The sequence below is a fragment of the Sus scrofa genome, chromosome 18 (assembly GCF_000003025.6).
Source record: "Sus scrofa isolate TJ Tabasco breed Duroc chromosome 18, Sscrofa11.1, whole genome shotgun sequence".
Classification (NCBI taxonomy): Eukaryota; Metazoa; Chordata; class Mammalia; order Artiodactyla; family Suidae; genus Sus; species Sus scrofa.
The window spans coordinates 46,074,704-46,101,210 of record NC_010460.4 but is presented as its reverse complement, the minus strand read 5'-3'; the positions used below and the strand labels follow the sequence as shown (position 1 = coordinate 46,101,210).

Genomic DNA, 26,507 nt, shown 5'->3' with positions numbered 1-26,507 from the left:
CTTTACCCCCCTTAATACAAAGGTCTTGTCTAACTTTTTTTTTTTTTGAATTAAATAACCCTCTCTGGAGGCAGAATTGTAATAGGAAAGGAACTAGGTAACTGATGCCTTTCCCTAAGCACAACTGCCCCATAGTGGGCTCTCTTGAACATGGAAAAGGTAATGTGTGATCCTGATGGCGCGAAGCCCAGCGTGAATCAGACCAACTAGTACCAAAGCTAGATGGTGGGACATGGAGGGAAATAATGTCTTTTTTTGCTTATTCGCTCCCTCTACCCTCAGCTTCCAGGCCTGTCCCTGGCCTCAAGCCCCCAGCTCTTGGAGCCTGGCCACGCTTTCTGAAGGGAAAAGAGAGGTTAAGCATATTTTGTTTGAGGGTTGACTGCTGCTTCTAACACAACAAAGAAAAGAAAGATACAAAAATTCATTTCCTTATAAAAATATCCTCATCTCCCTTTGCTCTTAGAATGGCCCTGCCCATTGTGACGTTAGTTAAGATTCCATCTGCACACTCTTCTGGGACCACTTTCGATTTCTCTTGGCTTCTGTGTTGGAAATGCAGGGAAACACGTCTGGTTCATGAAATTGTTTATTCACTGTTTGAGCCTTTGAGAGGGCTCAAGTGAGGAGATGGCTGAATAGCCTGGGTCAGTCTCAGAAGTTTCCAGAAGCTAGAGGGAGAGAAGGGTCTACCTCCGGGGGCGCCCAGGAGCTGGATCCATTTGAGGTTCTCGAATAATTCTTGTGAGGAAGCTAAGTGGGAAGGAGAATGGGATCAGTGACTGTAGGTTTTGTTTTGTTTTTGCTTTTTAGGGCTGTACCCACGGCATATGGAAGTTCCCAGGCTGGGGTCAAATTGGAGCTGCAGCTGCCAGCCTACACCATCGCCATGGCAACATGGGATCCAAGCCGCGTCTGCGACCTACACCACAGCTCACAGCAAGGCCAGATCCCTAACCCACAGGGCGAGGCCAGGGATGGAACACACATCCTCATGGATACTAGTCAGAGTCATTTCCCCTGTGCCACAATGGGAACTTCAATAACCATAAATTTTTGTTAAAGCTAGTTTCATTCTGTGTAGGATGCCTCTGTGGTGCTGATATAAATTCAGAGCTTGTTTCCCAATGAACAAGTTTGTTGGGTTAATCAGCCTTAGGCTTGGGTTGATAGGAAAACCCCAAACTCTGCTCTTTAAACCTCACCCCCTTCCACTTTCATTTCAGAGAAAAATATAAACTATGCTTGCTAGTAGCCTCTTCTCACTCCACTCACATATGGAGTCCACAGACTCTCAGTAATTTGCTTGTCAGAGAGGAGACCACCACAGGTTTATGGATCCAGCTTAACATTTCAAAGGTGTTTCGCTGTTGATCTAAGAAAGAGCTTTTGAGGTATAGAAGTGACAGTGTAATTCTTGATTGCTCCATAGCAGGGGTCTGCACACTGTAGACCTGCTGTCGATAAAGCTTTCCTGGAACACAGCCATGTACATTTGATTACTTTTCATCTGTGGGAACTTTCTTACTACAAATTGCAGGTGTGAGTAGTTGCAGCAGAGTCTGCAAAGCCTGCAGAGCCTCAAATAGTTACCATCTGGCCCTTCACAGAAAAAATCGCTGACCTCCGCTCTAGTGAATTCTGTTTGTTTCACAGACTTTTTCTGTTTTATAGAAGAAATATTCTAGGGTGGATGATGGGAGCAGGTTTCTTCTGAAGTTTCTGGTTTTGGCAAGTGCTGCTCTCAAGGCAGTGATGCAGTTGTGAACACACATGCTGGGTCTCTCAGGGGCGTCTCGGAGCTGCCGTGCTTCCCTGGGGGGCGGGAGAGGGGTGGGAGACCGTGTAGACCTGTCACCTGTGTGCAGCCACCTCAACAACAGGCTTGAGACACCATCCCTGCCGTCGGGAATGGCTGTGAGATTGACTAGTTCTCGCGGGGAGGGTCAGTGGGAGGGCGACGGGACTGCAGTGGGTGACTGTGGCTGTGTGCTGTGCCTCCAGTGGTGCTGAGGAGGGAAAATGCTCCAAGGACAGCCTCGTTGATGGTCATCTGGAGGCAGGTTTCCACACTTGTTGGCTTAAGTCTTTCCAGGCGGCAGGAATTCTCCAAGTTCATTATCATGACAGACACGTGGGCTAGCCTGGGGAAATTTGGAGAGCTAAATAAATCTAAATTTTTTTATTTTTCTTATTTAGCCACCCCACGGCATATGGAGGTCCCAGGCCGGGGATCAGATTTGGGTTGCCACAGCTGCAGCAGTGCTGGATCCTTAACCCACAGTGCCAGGCTGGGGATTGAACCTGTGTCCCAGCACACCAAAGATGCCAGTGATCCCATTGCATCATAGCAGGAACTCCCAGATCTAAAATTTTATAACCCACCAGGAAGGTGTAGTTTATGGGGGGTGATTTCTTTCTTTCTTTTTTCTTGTCTTTTTAGGGCAACACCCACAGCGTATGGAAGTTCTCAGGCTGAGGGTTGAATTAGAGCTATAGCTGCCGGCCTACGCCACAGCCACAGCAACACCAGAACTTAAACCACAGCTCACAGCAACTCTGGATCCTTAACCCACTCAGCCAAGCCAGGGATGGAACCCGTATCCTCATGGATACTAGTCAGGTTCATTACCGCTGAGCCACGACAGAAACTCCTAGGGGGTGATTTCTGATTAGCGACTTTGGTTTACTAAATTTTAGACATGTTATAACCTTTTATCTCAAACCAACGGTTGTGCTATCATTTAATTTCTTTCTCCCCACCGGTAAATAAATGCCATGGCAAGTTCCAGTAGCAGGTGACATTTTCTATAGTGCTGTAAAGATCACGTCTCTTCATGCATTTGAATGTGCTGTTTATGTTACATGAAGTAAAAAGCTTCTGTAATTTATGTTTGAGCTGTTATTTCTTCTGTTGAAAACACAAATTTCAGGTGAGTAGATTTTAAGGATCTAGTTGTTATTATTGAATGATTCATGAATTGGGCAGCATCTCATCTAGCAAGTAGAGGGGGAACTCCATGGGGCTGCAGAAAGGGAGAGGTTTTCAGAATTCCCGTTGTGGCTCAGCAGGTAAAGAATCTGACTCGTATCCATGAGGAGGCAGGTTCAATCCCTGGCCTCGCTCAGTGGGTTAAGGATCCGTTGTTGCCGTGAGCTATGGTGTAGGTCGCAGACGAGGCTTGGATCCTGAGTGGCTGTGGCCGTAGTGTAGGCCGGCAGCTATAGCTCCAATTTGACCCATAACCTGGGACCTTCCATGTGCCGCATGTGCAGCCCTAAAAAGAAAAACAAAACAAAAAAACAGAGGTTTTCAAAGGGAGGACAAGGAAGACAAAACAGACAAACAGAAAGATGATTTCTAGTATATTCTGTCTTCCCCAGTGGACGGAATTTCTCCAGTGGAGTGTTTCTAGGTCCCCTCATGTAAACCACCCTGTGAGGGGAGAGGTGAGTGTCCTCCCTTTAGGTAAGAAAACAGAAGGTCGGAGGGTTAAGCTGCCCTTGGTCATACAGCGAGGGAGTGCGCTATAGGGGACAGAAGGGGTCCATGTGGCAGGTTACCTCATCTTCCTTGGGGGAAATGGAAAGAAGGACCTCTCACTAGAAAGTTCCACACTGACAGGTTAGGATTGCATTCCTGGGGAAGGTTGTAACAGCAGATTGGTTAGGTATTAAGTCTTGGTTTTAGCACAAGTGTCTCCATTTTGGGACTGCCATTTTTTCTTTCTAACACTTCTTTTTCTTTCTTTTTAGGGCCGAACACACGGCACATGGAAGTTCCCTGGCAAGGAGTCGAGTCGGAGCTGTGGCCACCGGCCTGCACCACAGCCACAGCAATGCCAGGGCCACGCTGCATCTGCGACCCACACCACAACTCACGGCAACGCCGGATCCTTAACCCTGGAGGAGCCAGGGATTGGACCTGTGTCCTCATGGATACTGGTCAGCTTCGTTTCCCCTGGCCCACGACGGGAACTCCCTTTTTTAATGCTTCTGATAGAATTATGGTGTTTCATTTATTTTGAAACAATCAGTACTTAGTAAAGTGTAAGAAGTTAATTTGTGTTCACTGTACGGAAGTGGATGGAGTGGAAAATGCAAGTCTTCCCACCGCTAAACCCAACCCCCCCATCCACTATCCAGATTTAAAATATGAAATTCTTTTTTTTTTTTTTTTTTTTTTTCTGGCTGTGCCCAAGCCATGGGGAAATCCCCAGGCTGGGGATCAAACTGTCCCACGGTGACACGAGCCACAGCGGTGACACGAGCCACAGCAGTGACAACACTGCGTCCTCAACTGCCTGGCCGTCAGGGAATTCCTAAAATACAAAATCTTGGCCACGTGTTCTCTGCGATGATTCGACTGGTTTAGAATTTTCAGCTTCCTGCTTCCCAAGCCGGCTTGGTGTCTAGCATCTCAGGGTGGCCCGCACCTTGTGAGAATTACTGAGTCCTTCTGCCTGGGGTGGGTGAGGGGCAGGGAGCGCAAGCCCCGCGGGGAGAATGAAGACCCAAACGTTGCCCTGTTTGGTCATGTCACATGGTTGAGGTGGCATCCTCGGGCGGTCAGAAGACCAGGGTTGGGAAGCATGTGAGTTGACCCTGGGCTCTGGCTCTCTCCCCTCACCCTTTGACCTGGGACCGCTTGATCCTCTGACCTTCAGTTTTCGTGCCTGTAAAGGGAGGACGCTCACCTCTCCCACACAGGGTGGTTGCAAAGTTTGCATGAGGACACAGCAGTTCTCTGTTGCAGAAATTCAGTCCATTGGGGAAGACAGAATACAGGTTTTATGATGCAAGTGAAGTTGATGCCAGCAGTTAATTGCACAACACGCTGTGTAACGGGGGCAAGAGCAGGGAAGTGGTGTCTGAGCAGGATCCCTGAGGCGGAGTGAGAGTTGGCAAGGGGATCTGGAAGGGCTGGAGGCCTGAGGGTCAAGGACCCACCAGATCAGCGTTCGGCTTTGTGCAGGGAACCTGAGGCCTCACTTTCAGCCAGGTCTCTTGAGCCTCCTTCCAGCCTCTGCCCCTTTGCACGTGCTGGTCCCTCTGCCTAGAAAGCCTTTCTCCTGTTGCCTTCCTGGCAACCACACCACCCTTGAGGCCTCAGCTTCAGTGCCATTTTCTCAGTAAAGTCTTCCCAGGCCACGTTTCCCCACCTCCTATTTCGTCGCTCTGTCCTGGGGTTTTTCTTTTTTTAGTTTTTTAGTCTCTCCATTCTTATAAGAGGCTTCCCTTCCCTTTCCTTTCCTGTCATTTCCACCTTACAATTATGAAGTCATCTTGTGAGCTCTGAGCCAGCTCTGCTTTCCACTCTCTGTCCCATTTCGAATCCAGCATGTGACCCATAAATGCTGAGTGAGTGAATGAGTGCGACTGAATGAATTTCCTGCTCCCCAGTCAGGACCCCAGCTTACCTTTCCAGCCTAATCTCCACACGGCCGCTCTGTAGTAGTTTCCTGTGGCTGCCCTAGCAAATTCCCACGGGAGTTCCCCTCTTGGCTCAGCAGTTAACAAATCTGACTAGGAGCCCTGAGGTTGCGGGTTTGATCCCTGGCCTCGCTCCGTGCGGTAAGGATCCAGCGTTGCCGTGAGCTGTGGTATAGGTTGCAGATGCAGCTCGGATCCCACATGGCTGTGGTGTAGGCCAGTAGCTGAAGCTCCAATTCGACCCCTAGCCTGGAAACTTCCATATGAAGCAGGTACAGCCCTAAAAAGCAAAAAGAAAAAAAGAAAAAGAAATTGCCACAAACTCGGTGACTTAAAACCACAGAGTCATCCTCTCGCATTCCCAAGGCCAGACACTTGAAATCAAGCTCTTGGCTGGACCGTGCTCCCTCTGGAGGCTCTCGGAGAAAGCCTTCCTGCCTCTTCCAGCTTTTGTGACTCCAGGTGGCCCTGGCTTGTGGCTGCATCTCTGCAGTCTCTGCCTCCGCCTTCTCCTCTGTGTGTGGATTGCTATTCTTCTGTCTCTTATAAGGACACTTGCCATTGGATTTAGGGCCCCCACCTGCAGAGACCCCTTTTCCAAATGACCTGCATGCACAGGTTCCAGAGGTTCCAGAGGTGAGGATGCAGGCATACATTTTTGGCAGCATTTCATGCTCCTCGAACCCTTTTCCTCGGCTCAGCATCTCTTAACCAGCACACTCTCCCGCATCCTCTCTGTGTGCCATCATCAGGCCTCTTCCTCCTCTTTCCGTGAACACTGAAAATCTCCCATGGGTCCTCCTGCCCTCTCCCTCCCCGGGAACGGAAGCCTCCAGGCTGCTCACGGTGTGGTTTGCTCGCCTCCTGCGGGAGCTCTTTCCTCTGCCTGCCCTGGGTCCTCTCCTCCCGGACACCTTGTGGGACTGGATGCCGGAGCTGGTGTTCTGGCTTTCTCGTACTCCCTGTTGTGCCAGGGGTGTTAGTGGAGAATCAGGGAAGACTTGTGGATGAGACTAATTGCCTGCAAAATGGGGTCAGAGTTATATTATCAAAATAGGGGCCAATTGTGACCATGCAGCCTTACTTTCTGCTGTAAGCTGTATGTGTGCGTATAGTCAGGGGGTTTACGTTTGGGGAGTGGGCAGGGAGGAGGGGTTAACGCCACCAACCTTTTGGAATCAATGGGGATTTAAGGAGTAGTGGCCAAGCTAGGAACATGCAGGGCCTGCAATCAGCCGACAGCACTGACTGCACTCCAGACTGCACTGACTGGAGGCTGAGAATCAAGGTCCTGACCTTCGTCTGTCTCTCTTGGGGCCACACTGCCTCTTATCTGAACTCCGGGGAAGTGTAAATGTCACAGCAGTGATCTCCTCTTTGAAAGCTTGGGGTGCAGGTAAAACAGTCAGGGCCATTCTCAGTGGCAGGTCTCTGGGCATCTTTTCCATTCTCTCCATCTCACTGCCCACCGGCATCCCCGGCTGCCCCTCTTGGCCCCCCTGCTCCCCCATATCTCAAGCCTCCTCTGATTCCCCCAAGGCTCCAGCTCCAGCCCGACCCTGCCTGGCCTTCAGTTTGAGGGCCTGTCATCAGTCAGCCCCCTTAGCCTTGCCATGTCCCAGGATCCCAGCCCCCAGGTGGACTGATGTTCACCTTGGCCCAGTCCGCGGGGAGCAGGTGAAGGAGGAGCAGAGCACATGTGCAGAGACTGCGGGAGGGTGGGCTCTTGGGGGTTTGGGCGGGAGGCCCTGAGAGGCATTCTGCTCCTGGAAGGTGGTTCCAAGTCACTGAGTTGGTATTTTCTTTTTCAGACTGATCGTGTCCTGCGTTGAAGATGTTTCCAGAACAACAGAAAGAGGTATGTCATCCCAAATCCAAAAATAAATAATCCACGTGCTTTGATTCACTGTAGGTTAGTTCTTCATCCTCTAACCATAAAGTAGAAGAGAATCAAGATACCACAGGATTGTCATGCAAGAGAGCTAATGAAAGACCAAAACAGCCACACTCCTGCACTCACCGGCCCCCACCCCCCCCATATCGCGGCACCTGTGGCCCTTATAGTCTTTGGTTCCAAAGACTGAACGGTCTCTCTGCTGACTATCAGCCACTGCATATGAAAGTGTCTTTTTCTATGACTCAGAATTCTCCCAGGCTCTCCTCCCACTTTGCTTTGAATAGTCTCCTGACCTGCTCTCTTGGTTTTCGGCTGTGTTGCCTCATTCTGAATTCCCCCACCGTTGGTAACAGCCCAGGGGAATTGCCTGCCAGGCTGGCTGCCATTAGTTTCAGTTTTGCCCTGCTTCTTATCTCTTGGCTCCCTGGGCTTGGTTTCACATAATTCAGGGAGGCTCTCCCTTCCCAAACCCACTTGGCCTCAGTTCCCTGAGTTGCCGTCTGACTGGGAGGAGGGTAGGGCCACCTGCATGCCAGTCTTGGGCTCAATGGCCTCCCTCAGAAGTACCCCTGTGTCTCCGCTGCTTATCGCTGTACCACAGACATCATTACTATATGAGCTGAACTAAATAGTACCAGTGCTGGCACATGGACCTTTTTAGGGAGCATTTGTGCATCACCCCCCCCCACCCCGACACACACACCAGTCATACATGCACACGTATTGTCATAGACACAGTCACATGGTCATATAGTTCGCCTTGCCCAAGTTTAAAGAACTAAACAATCCATTTTGGAGAATCCTTCCAGAAACTTCTTTGTTAGATCTCTCATCCTTTCTTTCAGCCCTGTCTTTGGGTTCAGGATCTTCTTAGTAATCCAGCCTACTTCTACTCTTCAGTTCCAGGCTGGGCTCCCCCATTTTCAAAAGCAATGTTTTTTTTTTTGTTGTTTTTTTTGTTGCTCATTTTTTTGGGGGGGCAATGCTTGTGGTATATGGAAAGTCTCAGACTAGGAGTCAATCTGAGCTGCAACTGCCAGCCTACACCACAGCCAACAGCAAAGCCAGATCCAAGTCACATTTGCAACCTACACCACAGCTTTGTGGCAATGCTGGATCCCACTGAGCGAAGCCAGGGATTGAACCCACATCCTCATGGATACTAGTTGGGTTCTTAACCTGATGATTGAGCCACAATGGGAACTCCAAAAGCAATGTTATTGTTTGTTTTTTAACTTTTAAAGATTAGATGTAACACGTGGGTAGTAAAATGCGTAAAATGTCCTACTCAGTACAGCTGTGTACAGCTCAGTAGGTTTTCACTTATGTTCACATCTGTATAAGCATCATTTGGCTCAAAGTGGGGGTGTTTCCAGCACCACAGAAATTACTTTGTACCCATTTCTGGTAGTCCCCCTAAGGTTCCCCACAGAGCTCAGCACAATACAAGGTATGCTGTTTCCCTGCCCCTGTATTAAACAGTCCTGAGACCAAGCTGTTTGCTTCCAGAAACACCTCTGTGAAGTTGGCCAAACCACAAGTCCCCACATGACTGCCTTCACTTCTGACACCAATTTCAAGTTCAGGAGTTCCCCAGACCATCCTCAGTTTTTTTTCTTTCTTTCTTTCTATTTTTTTTTTTTGTCTTTTTAGGGCTGCACCTGCAGCATATGGAAATTCCCAGGGTAAGGGCCAAATCATAGCTGTGACTGCCGGCCTACATCACAGCCACAGCAACATGGGATCCAAGTCACGTCTGCCACCTCCACCACAGCTCATGGCAACGCTGGATCCTTCACCCATTGAGCAAGGCCAGGGATTGAACCTGCGTCCTCATGGTTGCTAGTCAGATTCATTTCCACTGAGCCACAACAGAAACTCCCAACCTCAGTTTTGATCATTCACAGGACCATCCTCAGCTTTGATAATTTACAAGGACTCCCAGAACTCACCGAGAGCACTTATACTCATGGTTATGGTTTGTTACAGGGAAAGGATACCATTTAGAGCCAGCTGAAGGAAGAGAGGCAGAGGGCCAAGCTGGGGAGGGTCCAAATGCAGAGCTACCAGTTATCCTGTCCTTAAGGAGTCGATTTGTGATAACTCAGGAGAGCTCCCCTGAACCTTTGGTGTCCAGAGTTTTTCTTGGGGCTCACACTGCCTGCATGGCTGACCTTTAGGCTCCGCTCCTCCTGGTAAAGATGCCTTTAGTCTCCAAGTCCTCCAGAGGTCACAGCTGATACAGTGTGACCCCAAGCCTCCACCATATCCACATTGTTTGACTATCCAGTGGCCAAAGCCCAGGCAGACAAAGATATACCTGTCTGACAGGACATTCCAGAGGCTTAGAGATCACCCCCTAGTAGCCAAGGTCAGAGGCCAGACCTCCCTTTGGGTAAGCTGAATGCTTTACTACACACCTGTATGTGCCTGAGCTCTGGGCAGGCTGTACTGACCGACAGCCAGCACTATTCCCAAGACACATTTTAGATGAGATCAGGGAGCGTTCAGGGTAGTATGGCCGTAGCCAAAGACAGATATTAAAAATTGTTCTCTTGGGGGGAGAAAACTCGCTGTGAAAGCAACAAAGACTTTTTTTCCAATTAGTGGCTTTTTATTTTTATTTTTGGCTTAGCCAGTTTAATCACTTGATTTTTAAGGTAATTTCAATCCATAAACATGAGACATTTTAACCAGCTACATGAAGCATTTTATTGACCTTGAAAAGTCCTTTGTTATCAATAATTATATAGTGATACTATAACATTAAGGAATTTTAAACTGGAAAGTCCTTCAATGGAAAAGGGAAAAAAAATGCCATAGGGGAAAGAGGTATAATGTTCAGAAACTTACTTTAGCCTCTGTCAGCAAGAACCAAGCATAACAAGGCGCGATTCTGGATGTCCTATAACCTGCTACCATTCACCACATGTCAATTCATCTTATGTGTGTGGCCAGAATGATTTCCTGGCTTCTAACACATTGCTCTTAGAACCAAGTCCAAACCCCTAAATGTGGTTTCTAAGGCCCTATATGATCTGACCCTGGTTGTTTCCCTAGTCTCATCTCCTGCCCCTCCCTCCACCCTGTGCTTTTATCACTCCCTATTTCAGAGACTTTTTTTTTTCTTAAACAGTATTTCCTTGTAGCTTATTTTATTTATTTATTTATTTGGCCACCGTGTGCAGTGGCTTGATGTAGGATCTCAGTTCCCAGACCGGGGAGTTGAACCTGGGCCGCAGTGGTGAAAGCACCGAACCCTAGCCGCTAGACCACCATGAAAGTCCCAGTTTTGGAGACTTGAGTGCTCTGTGCACCCTGGGCCCCCGGGCTTTTGCAGATGTCTTTCCCACTGCCTGGAATAATCTCCCTCCCCTGGCCTTGACACCAGGACTGACGCCTCCTTACCTTTCAGATCTTAGCTTGGGCATCAAGGAGAGACTTTCCTAAAGCCTCAATCATCAGGGTATCTTTATCTCACCATCGACCTTAACAGCACCCTGTAGTCATTGCCCTTTATAAAAGGAGGAGGTTTTGATGGAGCCTTTATATATCCCGGAGGCTGGGGTTTGTTTGGTGGAAAATAATTCAGGGCCCACCTAACTGTGTATATAAGGACTGACTGAATGCAGCATCACTGGTTCTAGGATCTAGACCAAGGGGGTCGTGTGTGGGCACTTTGCACTTGGTGCCCTCAGGAGACATTGCTAATTAATCATGAATTTGGCACATGATTTGAGATCTAGTTACCATCCTTGTTCAAGATGCACATGGGCCAGGACTGACACCTTGGTTACATCTATTGGGTAGTACCTGAGTAGAAGTTCCATAAAAAAAAATTTTTTTTTAAGTGGGGAGAGGGTAGGGAATCCTTTGCAGTCTCTCTTGTTAAAATAGCTTTATTACTGCAATAAATCTAGAGAGAGGAGAGCAGGGAGGGAGAGGCTCCCTTGTTAGTTAAACATGTTCCATTTGCACATTGGTTTGAATTCCCGCGAGAGCAGTATCCGAGCTGATGGATCTTCCCCATAAAAAGGCCTTGGCATTGGGCCATTGGAAAATTAAAATGAATTCAGATTCATTCATGCATGCAGCTTTAATTTACAATTAAAATATTATGGTTACATATTTTAATAAGAATAATTAGATGGACCCAACTGAATCAACTCTTCTGTTTAATGAGACAGAACCCAGAATCCTAATGAAAAGGCAGGTGGCTGTGACAAGAAACACAGTTTCAGGCATTGTCTTTTGTGGAGTCAGGCTTTTTGTTCTTTTTCTAGTCTAAAGTCCAGAATGAGCAGTTTGATTTTTGCTCATTGCGAAGGACCTTTAGCTCCAGCCACGTTGAGCTCGTCTATGTGGTAATGTCAGTGAAGTATGACAATCCAGCCTCTCCTCGGCACTGGGTTGGTTCCTCTGCCCAGGGCTTACTTGTGTAAGTGGGTCGGCCCTACACATGCGATATGACTGGAAGGGTGGGCTGAAACCTCGTGTGTGTGTGTGTGTGTGTGTGTGTGTGTCTTCCCAGCTCTCCAGCTCTCCTGGGTCATGGTGGCTGAATTTTGCCTTCAGAGATTCCTACCTTTTGGATAAGAGTTTTTTCTCCTTCAAAATGTACATACGTTGTGTCAGATATAATGGCAATTACCAGTTATTGACACCTTGGTGACAATAAATCCATCAGCTCCGTGGCAGGAGATAGCTTGTGTGGAGCAGACCCAAGTGGGCCCAGGAGCGTTCCATGCACCGTGAGGACCCTGTCACACAGGGCCCTCCAGGGAGAGATGGGAAGGTGAGCTGCTATTATGGATGTGCTATCTCTAAGCTTAATTAACATTTACATGTTTGAGATGTGCTTACGCTGACTGATGGCGACATTCTGGGCTTGCTCTGGGAAAGCCTGGTTCTGATGTTGATTTCTTTTTTTTTTTTTTTTTTTTTTTTTTTTTTGTCTTTGTTGTTGTTGTCATTGTTGCTATTTCTTGGGCCGCTCCCGCAGCATATGGAGGTTCCCAGGCTAGGGGTTGAATCGGAGCTGTAGCCACCGGCCTACGCCAGAGCCACAGCAACGCGGGATCCGAGCCGCGTCTGCAACCTACACCACAGCTCACGGCAACGCCGGATCGTTAACCCACTGAGCAAGGGCAGGGACCGAACCCGCAACCTCATGGTTCCTAGTCGGATTCGTTAACCACTGCCCGCTATGATGGGAACTCCTCAGTACATTTTAATGAGTGAATGAACCTCCTGTAGAAATACATAAGCGTATAAGTTAGTATGTACTTTGGAATAAGAAGAAAAGTGTCCTGAGACCCTAACCGTAACCCTAACCCTAACCCCTAACCCCTAACAAGTTTTCATTTTTGTAGTAGAAATTTTCTCCCTTCCTTCCTTCCTTTGCTTTTTAGGGCCACACCCATGGCATAGACTAGGGGTCAAATCAGAGCTACAGCCACGCGGGATCTAAGCCTAGTCTGCGACCTACACCACAGCCCGCAGCAACACCAGATTCTTCACCCACTTATTGAAGCCAGGGATCGAACCCGCATTGTCATGGATCCTAGTCTGTCAGGTTGTTACTGCTAAGCCACGAAGGAAACTCCTGTGGTAGAAAAATTTCCTTAAGGCTATGAAAAACTTATACTAATAACACCTAGAGATTCTGCTTTATTTATTAGCGTCTGTCTATTCATCTTTTTGTAAATCTGAGTGAATATTTTTACAGTTAACACTTACGTTTACTGTACTATGAAGATTAAAGCTAGAGTAGAAGTTTTTAATGTACACCTATCAAGATGGCTAACATGACAAATAGTGATGATATTGCTGGAAATGGATAAGTATGTAGGGACATATCGCTGTTTAAATTTTCAGTCCCTAATGTTTCATGAGGTTGAACATCTTTTCATGTGTTTCTTTGCCAGCTTTATGTCCTCCTGAGTGAAATCCCTCTAAGATGAGTTTTGCCTGTTTTCTAAATTAATTCTTTTTTTTTTTTTTTTTTGCGTTAGTCTTAAGAATTCTATTTGTAAGGTGTTCCCTTCATGGCTCCGCAGTTAATGAACCCAGCCAAGATCCACGAGGATCCGGGTTCGATCCCTGGCCTCGCTCAGGGGGTTAAAAGATCTGGCTTTGCCGTGAACTATGGTGTAGGCTGGCAGCTGTAGCTCCAACCTGACCCCTAGCCTGGGAACTTCCATGTGCCGCGGGTGCGGCTTTAAAAAAAAAATTCTTTTTTTAAAAACCTAATTTAATTTTTAATTTTTTTTGGCTGTAGCATGCGGTGGCTTGACATGGGTTCTCAGTTCCCAGACCAGGGATTGAACCCGACCACAGTGGTGAAAGTACCAAGCCCTTACCACTAGACTACCAGGGAACTCCCTAAGAGTCCTTTATGTATTTTAGTTACAAGTCCTTTGAGGGATGTGTGATTGGCAGATATTGTCTTCCAGTCTCTAATTTGTGTTCTTCACAAGATCTGCAGCAGAGCAAAGGTTTTCAGTTTCAGTGAGGTCTAATGTATTTGCCCTTATATGGATTGTCCTTTGGGTTTCAAGTCTAAGGACTCCTTGTCTAATCATAGGATGAAAGATTTTCCCCTGTATTTTTTTCTAAAAGCTTTAGGTCTTTATGTTTCCATTTAAATCTATGATCCAGGAGTTCCCATTGTGGCTCAGAGGGAACGAATCTGACTAGTATGCATGAGGGTGTGGATTCGATCTGGCCTTGCCACAAGCTGCAGACACGGCTCAGATCACACATTGCTGAGGTGTAGGCTTCTGGCTGGAGCTCCAATTCGACTCCTAGCCTGGGAACTTCCATATGCTGCATTCGGCCCTAAAAAGCAAAATCAAATCAATCAATCAAACTACAATCCATTCTGAGTTAACTTTATGTCTTTTTTTTCTTTTTTGGGGGCCGCACCCATGGCATATAGAGGTTCCCAGGCTAGGGGTCTTAATGGAGCTGTTGCTGCCAGCCTACGCCAGAGCCACAGCCATGCAGGATCCGAGCCGAGTCTGCCACCCACACCACAGCTCACGGCAATGCTGGATCCTTAACCCACTGAGCAAGACCAGGGATGGAACCCACAACCTCATGGTTCCTAGTCGGATTCATTTCCGCTGCACCATGACAGGAACTCCCATTTTGAGTTAAGTTTAATATAAGAGCAAGGTTCTGGTTGAAGTTCATTTTCCAGCCTGTGGATGTCCAGTTGCTCCAGAACCACTTGTTGAAAGGCTGCCTGTTCTCCATTGAATTGTTTTTACACCCTTGTCAGAAATCAGTTGGGCGTATTTGCAGAGGTGTATTTCTGGGTTTTCGCTTCTGTTGCCTTGATCTAAGCTCCTCCACCTGTACCACACCATGTCGGTGACTGTAGCTGTGTAATAAGCCTTAACGTGAGTTTTAGAGTGAGCTCATCTATGTCTTCAAAAAATCTTGCGGGGAGTTCCCGTCGTGGCGCAGTGGTTAACGAATCCGACTAGGAACCATGAGGTGGTGGGTTCGGTCCCTGCCCTTGCTCAGTGGGTCAAGGTTCCGGCGTTGCCGTGAGCTGTGGTGTAGGTCACAGACGCGGCTCGGATCCTGCGTTGCTGTGGCTCTGGCGTAGGCTGGCAGCTACAGCTCCGATTGGACCCCTAGCCCGGGAACCTCCATATGCCACAGGAGCGGCCCAAGAAATGGCAAAAAGACAAAAAAAAAAAAAAAAAAAAAAACAAAACAAAACTTGCTGGGATTTTGATGAGAATTGAATTAAATCTATAGGTCAATTTGGGGAGAATTTCTCTCTTTACTGTGCTGAGTCTTCCCATATGTGAACACAGTATAGAATATACTTACATAGACATATGCAAAGCAGTATATGCCTCTTTGATTTCTTTCAGCTACATCTTACAATTTTCAGCATACAGAACTTGTACATCCTTTGTTTTTGAAACTTCTTTATAATCAATTTGTTAATTAATTCCCAGACATCTCATGAGCACTTAGTAATGAGTGTCAATACTCTGCTTGGTGCCAGTAATATAAGAATGAAACACAAGGCCTTTGAGAGGCCTTTGAGAGTTTCAGAAGAACATGTTGTTGGAACTGATTTTTTTAGCTAATAGCAAAGAAGATAATTTTCCCCCTCCAAAAGAGTGCACTTAGAGTGAAATTGGAAAGAGAGTGAAATCGGAGATGTATTATTGCTAAAAGAATCACCAGATAGAACCTGTTTGAGCACACAGGCAAGGCAGATCAGAACTCGAGACTAGCTCAGCCTATTGGCCATTTGACATTGGGCCAGTTGCTTAAGCTTTAGAAGCCTTAGTTTTCTTATCTGTAATGTGGGATGATTCCTATTATTGAATAGGCTACTATTATTGACCTCTTAGGATTCTTATGAAGATTAAAGGAAAGCATGTGTAAAACCCTTCTCACGTGCCCGGCACATGTGCATGCCTTGTTCAGTACACTTATTTTTATTAATTTCATCTCCTATCAGGGCTGAGGGGGGAAAAACGTGAGGTAAATGGATAAAGGTTGAAGCCGAAGCGGGACTCAGGGAAGGAATGGGGTGCGTTGGAATCAAAGGGTGATTATAATAAGACAACGTAAGAATTAGCTTTTCGAAGAGCGCAGCTGTCTCTCTTTAGAAGCCTGTTTTCAGCATGGAGAACAGTAGGGATCAGTTAGCTTAAATTTTTAATTCTCCTCTGCCTGGCTTCTTCCTTGGTACGAGATACAGTCATTAGGCCCAAGAAGTCATTAAAGTGTTTAATAAGGTTATTAAATTGACTAACTGCTGCTGCTGAAGCCATTTTCATAGGAAATCCATATGATTCTACGTATGGAACTGGGAGCTGTCCTTTGTGGCCGACAGGCTGTCAGCATTCCTTTGAGGGATGGTGGGCCGAGTCATGAGGGATGTGTCTAATTAAGAGATTGTAGGTGAACCTTGGCTTCCTGGGTTGCTGTTTGTAGCTGGAAGTATCGCGAAACTTCACTAATTCCTACTAATTGCAGGGTGGGAGAGGGAAGGCCCATCTGAATTATAGAATATTTTAAAATAAATGTACTTTTATTACTTGCGAGTACATATTTTAACTCCAACTAGGCAAACAAATTGTGGTCTGGTACACGTCTTAGGGCTCTCAAGTTATTGCAGGCCTCAGAAGGATTTTCAATTATTTCTATGTAAATAGGTGCTTCTGGAGTTCTTCAGGGTGCTTGAAAACAGTTGGTTCTCATAGATCTAAAACATTGCTCCTGTAGGCTTATGCTGTTAATTGGCACACCCTTAGAGGAAGGGGTTTGCTAAATTAAGATAAACTTGAGACCAGCTGCTAAATAACTTATCATTAATTCATGGAGTCTAAGAACCCAAGTGGATGAGGTTTTTATTTCCATTGAAGTTTGATCTCGTCTTTTTTTTTTCTTTTTTGGCCCTGAAGTTGGTTCATTTACTCCTCCAGGCATTCATTTATTGATTAAGTGGTATTATTGGACTGCACTGGATGGACCAGGCATTCAAGTCATAACAGACAGCCCAGGTTACCCCGAAGGAGCTTAGCGTCTCTAGAGGAGGCCTACAGGTAATGACAGTGCAGTAAGACTCAGTGGTGGGAAGGAGGCCCGGGGTCTTCCCAGTGGCATCAGGGTCTCGGAGGAGCGTCAGATTAATCAGACTGGGGGAATCTGAGGGTTTCCAGACGGATTCCAGAAGGATTTCTGGAGACTGAGTTGCATTCTGGAGACTGAGTTGAAAACGGGTTGGAGTTAGCAGAAAATAAAAGAAAGAACAGGATGACGACGACAATGATGATGACGACGAAAAAAGCAGAAAGGGGGGTGAGGACAGTGGTCCAGGCGGAGAGAACAGCACGTTCAAAGGTGTGCAGGTGTGAAGTGGCCTGCTGTGGATGGGACCTAAGCTCAGCCTTTGGAGATGCGCGACATTCACGAAAGGCTCTGTTGTGCTCGTTACAGGGTGTGAACTTGATCTCGAAGGTTATGGGGCAGCTTTTGTAGGATTTTCAGCAGGAAGATGATATCATCAGAGGTGTGCTTTGGAACCATTCTTGTTTTTGTTGGGGGATGAGTTGGATGCGGGCCCAGAGGCCAATTAGCAGCCCTGTTGGGCTAGTCCTGGGGGCAGGGCACTCGCAGAGGGAACAGAGTTGTGGGTGGTTGGAAGGACGGTGCTTCTGGAGGTCGTGGTCAGTGAGTCACAGAGAGAAGTTGGGGTCTCTGGGTTTTTGGCAGGGGTTGCGGAGGATGAGATGGGGAGAAGGATGGTGTGGGGAGAGTGTGGACTCTGTGTCTTGTGGGACTTCCAAGTGAGCTGTCTCTGGAGGCTGGCTGTGCGGGGAGATGCCTGGGCTGGAATGGAGAGAGACTCATGAGCTCATGCTGAGCGCTTGAAACCATATGTTTGCATGAGGTCATCCTGGAATCATATCAGGGTGTGAAGAACCTCGGCCTGGGCTGGTGCACAGAGCCACGGCCACATTTAAGGGGATGAGAAGGAAGAAAGGTCATCATTTAACAGTCTAACCAAGTTAAAGATTTTCAGGATTGAAAACCTATTTGGAGTGTTAGCACCATAGTTCATTTTGAGCGAGCATTTGAACTGTATTGCTGTGTTCTTAGAAGACTTTTCTTCCCCAGCATGGCTTTAGAATATGCACGTAAAGATGAGAGGAAATGAGTAATAATAACGGTAGAATCTGAGAATCCCAACCCATTGAGACGAGGAAAATAGATCCTTTACTGTAATTTGTCATTATGCTGTCCATTCCTTTAACAAATATCATGAGGGGCCCTCCTCCAAGCAAGTTCTGTGAAATCCTTAGGCTATTCGGTGTTAGAGTGTTTGCTGCTGGGTTCTTAAACCAATATGTTTGTACTTAAAAAAGATATGCAGGGAGTTCCCTTTGTCCCTCAGCAGTTAAAAGAACCTGACTAGGATCCATGAGGATGCGTGTTCGATCCCTGGCCTCACTCAGTGGGTTAAGGATCCGGTATTGCCATAAGCTGTGGTGTAGGCCAGCAGCTGTAGCTCCAATTCCACCCCTAGCCTGGGAACTTCCATATGCCTCAAGTTCAGCCCTAAAAAGCAAGAAAAAAAAAAAAAAGATATGCAGCTGCTTTAGTTTTTCTGACTTGCTTATCGCCAGTGTCTGTGGGAAGCCCTCTGTGCTGTGCATTTTATTATAAGCGTTTTCTTTTCTGTGTAATGATACCTGACATTCATGTAGCACTTAATGAAAATTTTCCCGGTGCTTTCACAGGTAGGTGAGAATTCAGTCCTCCCAGTGAACAGCTGAGCAAGGTTGGACAGGCATCATTTCTATTTTCCTGGTATAGAAACAGGCTCAGTGAATAAGTTCATAATTTAGGAAGTAGGTCAGCAAGAATTCACCCCTGGTCTTGTGATCATAAATCCAGTCCTCTGTCTATGAAAAGGGACGTGTTACTCAATGTTCCTATGTTAGTAGTTGGGCAATAGCGAACAGATGGGGGCAGGGAGTTCTGATTTTTTTTTTTTTTTGAGAACCATTTGTCATTGCTGCCATCATCGATTAATACTATGTTGAGTGGTCAAGGGGTCTGTGATGCTGTAGTAACTGTGGACTTTATAATTTTAGTTTAGAAACCCTGTTTTAAGTTCGAGGTGGGGTTATATTTTAATTAAAAATTTTTATTATAGTTTATTTGCACTGTTCTGTCAATTTCTGCTAACCCAGTTTATATATATATATATACACACACACACACACATACACACATATTCTTTTTCTCACATTATCCTCCATCATGTTCCATCACAAGATACAGTTGTCTGTGCTACACAGCAGGATCTCATTGCTTATCCACTCCAAATGCATAGTTTGCATCTGTAACCCCAGACTCCCAGTCTACCCCACTCCCTCCCCATTGACAGCCACAAGTCTGTTCTCCATGTCCAGGAGTGTCTTTTCTGTCTGTCTGTCTCTCTCTCTTTTTTTAATGACAGCTTTGCAGCACCTTGGCAAGTGTGTTTTTTGTCTCTTCCTTTTGGTTTAACCTGGGCGAAGGTCTGCTGTTTCGGTAACAGGTGCATGTCTTTTGCTGTGGATATGGAACGTGGAGCTGTGGAAATATTTAATCTCCCTTGTGGGATCTTCAAGAACGTCTGCCTCCCCAGTGGAAAAGTGGAGCTGCCAACACCCTGTGAGGGAGTGTGGCTTACATGTGACCTGATGACTAGCAGCCTCTCCCTTCAGCTGGCTCGACGGGGGCAGCATGACCTTGTCAGCCCTCGTCAGCGTTCTGCCAGGCCCTGAGTGTGGAGGGGCACCAGGGGTGTTCGATAGGGTCTACCCTGGACTCTGGTCTTCTCTCCTCTCCCTAATTTGTCCTTCTATGGGTGTATGAAAAGCATTCCCAGAAAATGAGGTACCCCCCACCCCCACCCCCCGCAAGAGACCGAGGTGAAATGTGTACTAAGGGCAGGAGGCCTGGGTTCTGTTTCATTCCATTTCTAGGCAGGATCTACTCTATCCTGACCCAATCACATTATATGCAATGAAGGGTTCTAATTAACAATTGTTTTTATAACCCCCTTATTTATTTATATATTTACCTATTTATTTATTTTCAGGGCCACACCTGTGGCGTATGGAAGTTCCTAGGCTAGGGGTCGAATCAGAGCTGCAGCTGCCTGCCTGCAGCACAGCAGTGCCAGATCTGAGCCACATCTGCGCCCTACGCCACACCTCGAGGCAGTGCCGGATCCTCAACCCACTGAGTGAGGCCAGGGATGGAACCCGCATCCTCATGGTTACTAGTCAGGTTCTTAACCTACTGAGCTACAATGAGAACTCCCCTCTTATAATTTAGAATGTGCTTTTAGGAAATAATGGCCAAAACATTTAGAGCATTGCTATATTGTTGTCTTGTTTTTATTGTCTGTCTTCTCTGTGACTTTAAAAATACACAATGAAAAGATTTTAAAATAAGTCTCTTTGAAACATTAAGTCATAATGCCTGGATATGTACCGAGGGCAGGCAGGCAGGCAGTGGAACAGAAGTCTCTAGTGCGAGAACCAAGTGTCACCTTAGAAGGTGAGACTTGGTAGGTGGCAAAAGCTATTTAAAGGAATGTGGATGACTTTTCTCCTTTTCTCTTAGTCCTCTGTTCTGAAATATTTTATTATCTGCATAACAGAATGGAGGCGTTCTGTCCAGAAAACCCCATAACCTTTCTTCCCCTTCTGCCCTAGAGCATTGATGGCCTACTTCTCGGATGTGTCAAAACAAAGCAGTAAGAAATGTCTAAAATTTCAGCCGTGAAGCTTCCCCCCAATAAAAAATTAAAATATTTAAAATGAAATTCAGTTAACAGAGTTATAATCACCAAGTGAATAAATGATACTTTTAAAGTTTGTTGTGCCAAACAGAACTATTTTTGTTGTACCTTTTCCTATGTTAAAACTAAGCTAACTTAGTGAAGAGCATGTTTTTAAAGTATTGTGTTTTAAATTTTACCCCTATTTCCTGTTCTTATTATCTCTAAAAAGGAACAACATGATCTACTGGGTCGGTTTTTTTTTTTTTTTTTTTTTTTTTTTTGTCTCTTTAGGGCCATACCCACAGTATATGGAGGTTCCTAGGCTAGGGGTCGAATTGGAGCCTTCGCCGCCAGCCTACACCACAGCCACAGCAACTCCAGATCCAAGCTGTCTCTGTGACCCACACCACAGCTTGCGACAATGCCAGATCCTTTAACCACTGAGCAAGCCCAGGCATCAAACCTGCATCCTTCTGGATACCAGTTGGGTTCTTAACCCTCTGAGCCACAAGGGGAACTCCTCCTGTGCATTTTTTCTTAACTTCTCTTTTACCTCTATCATGAGGTTGCTGTGAAGCTGAAACGCTTTACTGCAAAGGAAAGTATATTTCCAACTAGAAAAGAGTGTCAAAGGTGCTCGTCTTTCTAGAGCCGAGTTCGTCTCAGGAGGCCGGGTGCACGTACAAGTCCTTTCAGCTCTCAGCGCTGCTTGTCACAGGACCTTTGCCAGTCTCGGTGGTTTGTGTTCTAGCCAGTGATTTATCAGGCAGGGCCTATAATTTTAACTCAGAGACGCGAAGAAAGGAAGAAGTGACTGCTTTTAAAACTTGGGGAAAATGTGAACCTATTTTTCATAATTAAAAATGAAAAACACAAAAAGTTAAAATCCGTTTGGGAGTCACCTTTCTCGTTATCTTCCCATCTCACCTATGAAACCATCCCGAAGGGCACCCCGTTCCCTTTTGCCTTGTTGTAAAAATTCCATTTGTGGCAACAGTGTTGGACTTCCTGTGGTGCTTGATTCATTAACTTTACTTCTTGTTTTTTTTTTTTTTTTTAAGAGTACAGCCGCGTTGGTTAAAGGTCTTTTCAGTTTTGGTCTTGCCAGCCATTTCTCTCAGCTTTTCCTAGCTCCGTTTGTGATCCTGAAACACATTTCTTTGTGATGCCCTTACAGGAATTTGTAAGTGTCTGGGTTCGAGACCCTAGGATTCAGAAGGAGGACTTCTGGCATTCTTATATTGACTATGAGATATGTATTCATGTAAGTATGCCATTAATAATTCATGGAAATCATTGTAATTCTTAGGTACGTTTGATGCGATACTATGATAGACATTTCTAAAATTTTTTTCTAATTCAAAGAACTGAATTTGAACGATCACACTGCTTGTCACTTAACTGAAGTAGTTCGATGGCTCTTAAGTTAAAAAAATGAACTTCTTTGAATTCCTTATTGTACCTTTGTTAATATTAATGCTTTAATGTTTATTGCCTTCGTGTATGAAGATGTGAATACATCTAAAATTCACAAAGAGTTTTTATAGCTCATTAATGGTCTGTCTTTATGATCTGTTATAGCATATTTCTGGAGACTATATTGCCTGATAAATCTTAGGTTTTGAGAGGAGGTAGAGTTCTTTGGAAGAGAGACGTGCAGTGTTTTATATGCCGAACAAGCAGTAGGAAGTGAATATGTGCAGTTATTTTGCCTTCGTCTAGGTTCTGAGTAATTACAATAAGTAAATAACTGCAAATGATTTACTCTATGTGGAAATAATGCTGTATCATAATCACTTGAACAGTGTCTGGTGGCATGTGGCCTCCTGAGATTATCTTGAATAAGGGTCCGCAGTCGTCTTCTGTAAAGGGCCAGCTGGTAAATACCTTCGGTTTTGTGGGCCATGTGGACTCTCTCCAAACAACTCAGTTATACTGTCGTCGAGTGAAAACAGCCATAAACAATACATAAATGGATGAGTATAACTGCGTCCCAGCATACATTTATTTGTAAAGACAAATGGCAGGTTTGGCCACAGGCTCTGTATGGTTTATTAGCCTTTGATCATGAAGGTTGTCCATTCTGACGTAGTCCGGACTTACTCATGAGAGCCCAGAAATGGGCTCAGATTTTACCTGTTCTCATGTAGCACAAGTGAGAGGCCCTTTAACCATCCTTTAGTCTTCCCACTGTTAATGGCTAAATTAGTATATTGGCCACCCAGATACCAGCCACAGAACTTCCCTTTTCTCCTTTCTTCCCTCTTTTCTTTCAAAGTTCCCCAGTTTAGCAAATAGAGTGAAAACTCAGAACTGCTTTGTTGATGATTGTGTCGAAGGCCATTGCCAGGGTACACCTTGTGTTTTGATCTGGCTTTGCTCGTAAGGTCACACCAGATATGCATGTTCTGTGTGGACAGTAATGTGAGTGTATAAGACTAAGCATGTGAAGATAAAATTCATTAACTGCCCTTTACTCCCTCTAAAAAATGTGTGGCTCCTTATGACACACTTTGTAATAGGCATGAAATTTAATTGTCCTCGGGGAGTTAATGAAAGTATAGATCCTTCTCTTCTACATAAATAACACGGTGTGAATTCAGAAATGTCCACTGAGAGCCAGAAATGATGGGTTCCACAAAGAGTATTTGCTGGTACTCTGGCGTTTCTTTGGAGTGCTAATAAATTGACAGTAAATAAATGTTCTTGGCTTGGTAGATGGTTGAAAGAAGCAATTAGATTTAGAGGAACTTAGTAAATTAGTGATCTCATCCTAAAGAGCCTTCCACCTGTTGTCCTATGGTGAGGAATGCGTGGGGAGGCTGGAGAGTTCTAGACGGCCTCATGGAGATGCTGTACCCATAGGGCTTTGCAGGTGGAGAAGCTGGTGCTGAACCCGGCTAAATTAGTCTCGAGGGATGTGATACCAGGCGACTCTGAAGGCTTAGCGTTTACTGGGAATTTTAAACCAGCGAGCGGTAGGGGTGGGTCGTCCTTCGAATACACTCCCCTGAGCTTGTCCCGCGCACGGCGGACTTGGTGCAGGTCTTCGTCCCGTGCAGTCATTGACGTCCGTGGTGACTCTGGGCGGAGACGTGGAAGGACGTTGGGCTGGAGCCTCTCTGTGCCTGAGATGCGGGAGTCCCTGCAGCGGCCTGCTCCTCTCTGGGGAGAGAGCACTCAGAGGACACCCGCCTGGGCCTCGTTAGGACAGGAATTCTGGTATAAACGGCCTGTGTCTGAGTCCCCAAGGGGCACATTAGAAGGAGGCCCTGGTGTGCCTGGAAATCCACACACACACTGTTTTTGTGCCACCAGCGCCAGCCGGGCATGTTTTGCAGCCGTATCATCCGTGATGGGATTTAGGCCAATAACTGCTTTGGGGGCAAGTCTCTTAACCTCCCTGCATCCTGAGGTTTTGTCGAATTTTGGAAAGTTCAGGAATGTGAGGAACCGTGCGGTGCACGTCACAGGAGTGGTTATAGGAACGGATGCGCGTCAGCACTGACCCTTCCCACGGCAGACGGCTGCCGGCGGCCTAATGAAGTAGTGGAATAGTAACAGTTTTTGAAATAATATAAATCTTGGGGGCAAAAAAAAAAAAAATGCTCATTTGTCAGCATGAAGATTTAGAAATAGGATTTTGATATAAATAGGCGAAATAGAGATCTTCTTAGGCGAAACCAGTAGACGAACACGCCTCATGTCACACAAAGCCATCCCCACGCGTCCCCCCGAACCCTGGACCCCCTGCGCCGCAAGAGACCAGCCTCTCCCTCTCATGTTACACGAAGGAGAAATACACGTATTTACCAGCCTCGTGTTCATGCAAAGGAGCAGCGTCGCTGTGTTGCTTCAGGTGGGGATTCAGGGTGGCTTTTTCCAAGTCTGCCCTGAGGGAGCGGGAAGGACACCCACGCCTAGTAGCTGATAATAATATTAAGAGAGAACGTGTGCCACACCCTTGTTATCAAACCTGACAGCCACCCTGTGGAATGGGGGTGCTGCTGTTTCATCGCCCTCTGTCACTCCGGGAGCTGGAGTTCAGGCGACTTGCCTCGGCGGAGCCGGAGCTTGGGGGGTCCCAAGAAATGGGCCGTGCGCCACACGCCTCTTTTTCCACCCTCGCGTGTCTCGCCGAGAAGGGAGAGGCTGGTCTCTTGTTGCACGGGGAGTTCGGGGTTCGGGGTGATGTGTGCGATCGGTGGTGATGGCCACACCAAGGACTCGACGGCGTCTGTGATGTCACGTTAGGGGCCACGCGCATCGCATCTCTGACGCCTAAAGGCTTCTCTACGGAGGGACGGGTAGGGTCGAGATGCAGCGGATGATGATCCCCAGCTCTTTTGATCATTTTCAAGATTTGTCTTATGACTTGTCTCTGACGGGAGGGCTGAGCAGTGAGCAGGAAGCTACTTCAGGACTCAGGGAGGGGCGGGGTCTGCCTTCTCCAGGGTCAGCACTGCTCACTCGTGTCACCCCAGCTGTCTTCAGGGTGCTGTGTGGGTGCGTTATGTGCAGGATTTGAGTCTGGCGTAAGTGCACATGTGTTTTTGGTTTTTAAAATCCTACTTTAGGCAAATATTGGGGCATATACTGGGTTACGGATATAAGAAAAGCATTCCCCCCCCCCAAGTGAGGCTTATATTTCTTTGTTTTCTTTAAACAGACCAATAGCATGTGTTTTACAATGAAGACGTCTTGTGTGAGAAGAAGATATAGAGAATTTGTGTGGCTGAGGCAGAGGCTCCAGAGTAATGCATTGCTGGTGTAAGTGATTGAAAGAGCATATCGAAGAGTCTTTTCTTTTTTTAATGATTTTTATTTTTTTCCATTATAGCTGATTTACAGTGTTCTGTCAATTTTCTACTGTACAGCAAGGTGACCCAGTCACACATACACATACATTCTTTTTTCTCACATGATCATGCTCTGTCATAAGTGACCAGATATAGTTCCCAGTGCTATACAGCAGGATCTCATTGCTTATCCATTCCAGAGGCAATAGTTTGCATCTATGAACCCCAAACTCCCAGTCCATCCCACTCCCTCTCCCTCTCCCTTTGCAACCTGCTCTCCAAGTCCGTGATTTTCTTTTCTGTGGAAAGGTTCATTTGTGCCATATGTTAGATTCCAGATATAAGTGATAACATAGGGTATTTGTCTTTCTCTTTGTGACTTACTTCACTTATATTGAGGAGTCTTTTTTTTTTTTTTTCTTCTTTCTTTTCTAGGGCCTCACCCACAGCATATGGAGGTTCCCAGGCTAGGGGGTCTAATCGGAGCTGTGGCCACTGGCCTACGCCAGAGCCACAGCAATGCAGGATCTGAGCCACGTATGCGGCCTATACCACAGCTCATGGCAATGCTGGGCCAGGGATCAAACCTGCAACCTCATGGTTCCTAGTCAGATTCATTAACCACTGAGGCATGACGGGAACTCCAAGGAGTCTTGATTATTATAGTCAGTATTTAAAAAAAGATTTTCTGTATAGTATGGGGAACTATGTTCAGTATTTATAATAACCTAAAATAGAAAAGAATCTGAAAAATACCTGAAACTAACACAATTTTGTAAATCAACTACCATTAAAAAATTGAAATGTATTAAGATATCTAAATATGAAGGATTTTAAAGGCTTTCTTCTTTTATTTATTAATTTATTTTTGCTTTTTAGGGCCGCACCCATGGTATATACCATGGTATAGGTTCCTAGGCTGGGGGTCAAATCGGAGCTACAGCTGTCAGCCTGTAGTACCACAGCCGCAGCAACACTGGATCCCCAGCCCACTGAGCAAGGCGGGGATGGAACCCGAATCCTCATGGATACTAGTCAGATGCGTTTCTGCTGC

At 46.2% G+C, this 26,507-nt stretch overlaps 1 protein-coding gene across 3 annotated transcripts in view; it reads left to right on the top strand.

Annotated features, from left to right (window-relative positions):
* Nucleotides 1-26,507, top strand: part of SNX10 (sorting nexin 10) — a 78,409-nt gene that overhangs the window by 41,773 nt on the left and 10,129 nt on the right. For all 3 annotated transcript variants that reach the window (XM_021079049.1, XM_005673306.3, XM_003134848.5), the window contains 3 exons: nucleotides 7,245-7,291; nucleotides 21,832-21,918; nucleotides 25,324-25,424. In XM_021079049.1, coding sequence (XP_020934708.1) covers nucleotides 7,268-7,291; nucleotides 21,832-21,918; nucleotides 25,324-25,424 — 212 coding nt within the window. In that variant the 5' untranslated portion in view covers nucleotides 7,245-7,267. The remainder of the gene's footprint in view (nucleotides 1-7,244; nucleotides 7,292-21,831; nucleotides 21,919-25,323; nucleotides 25,425-26,507) is intronic.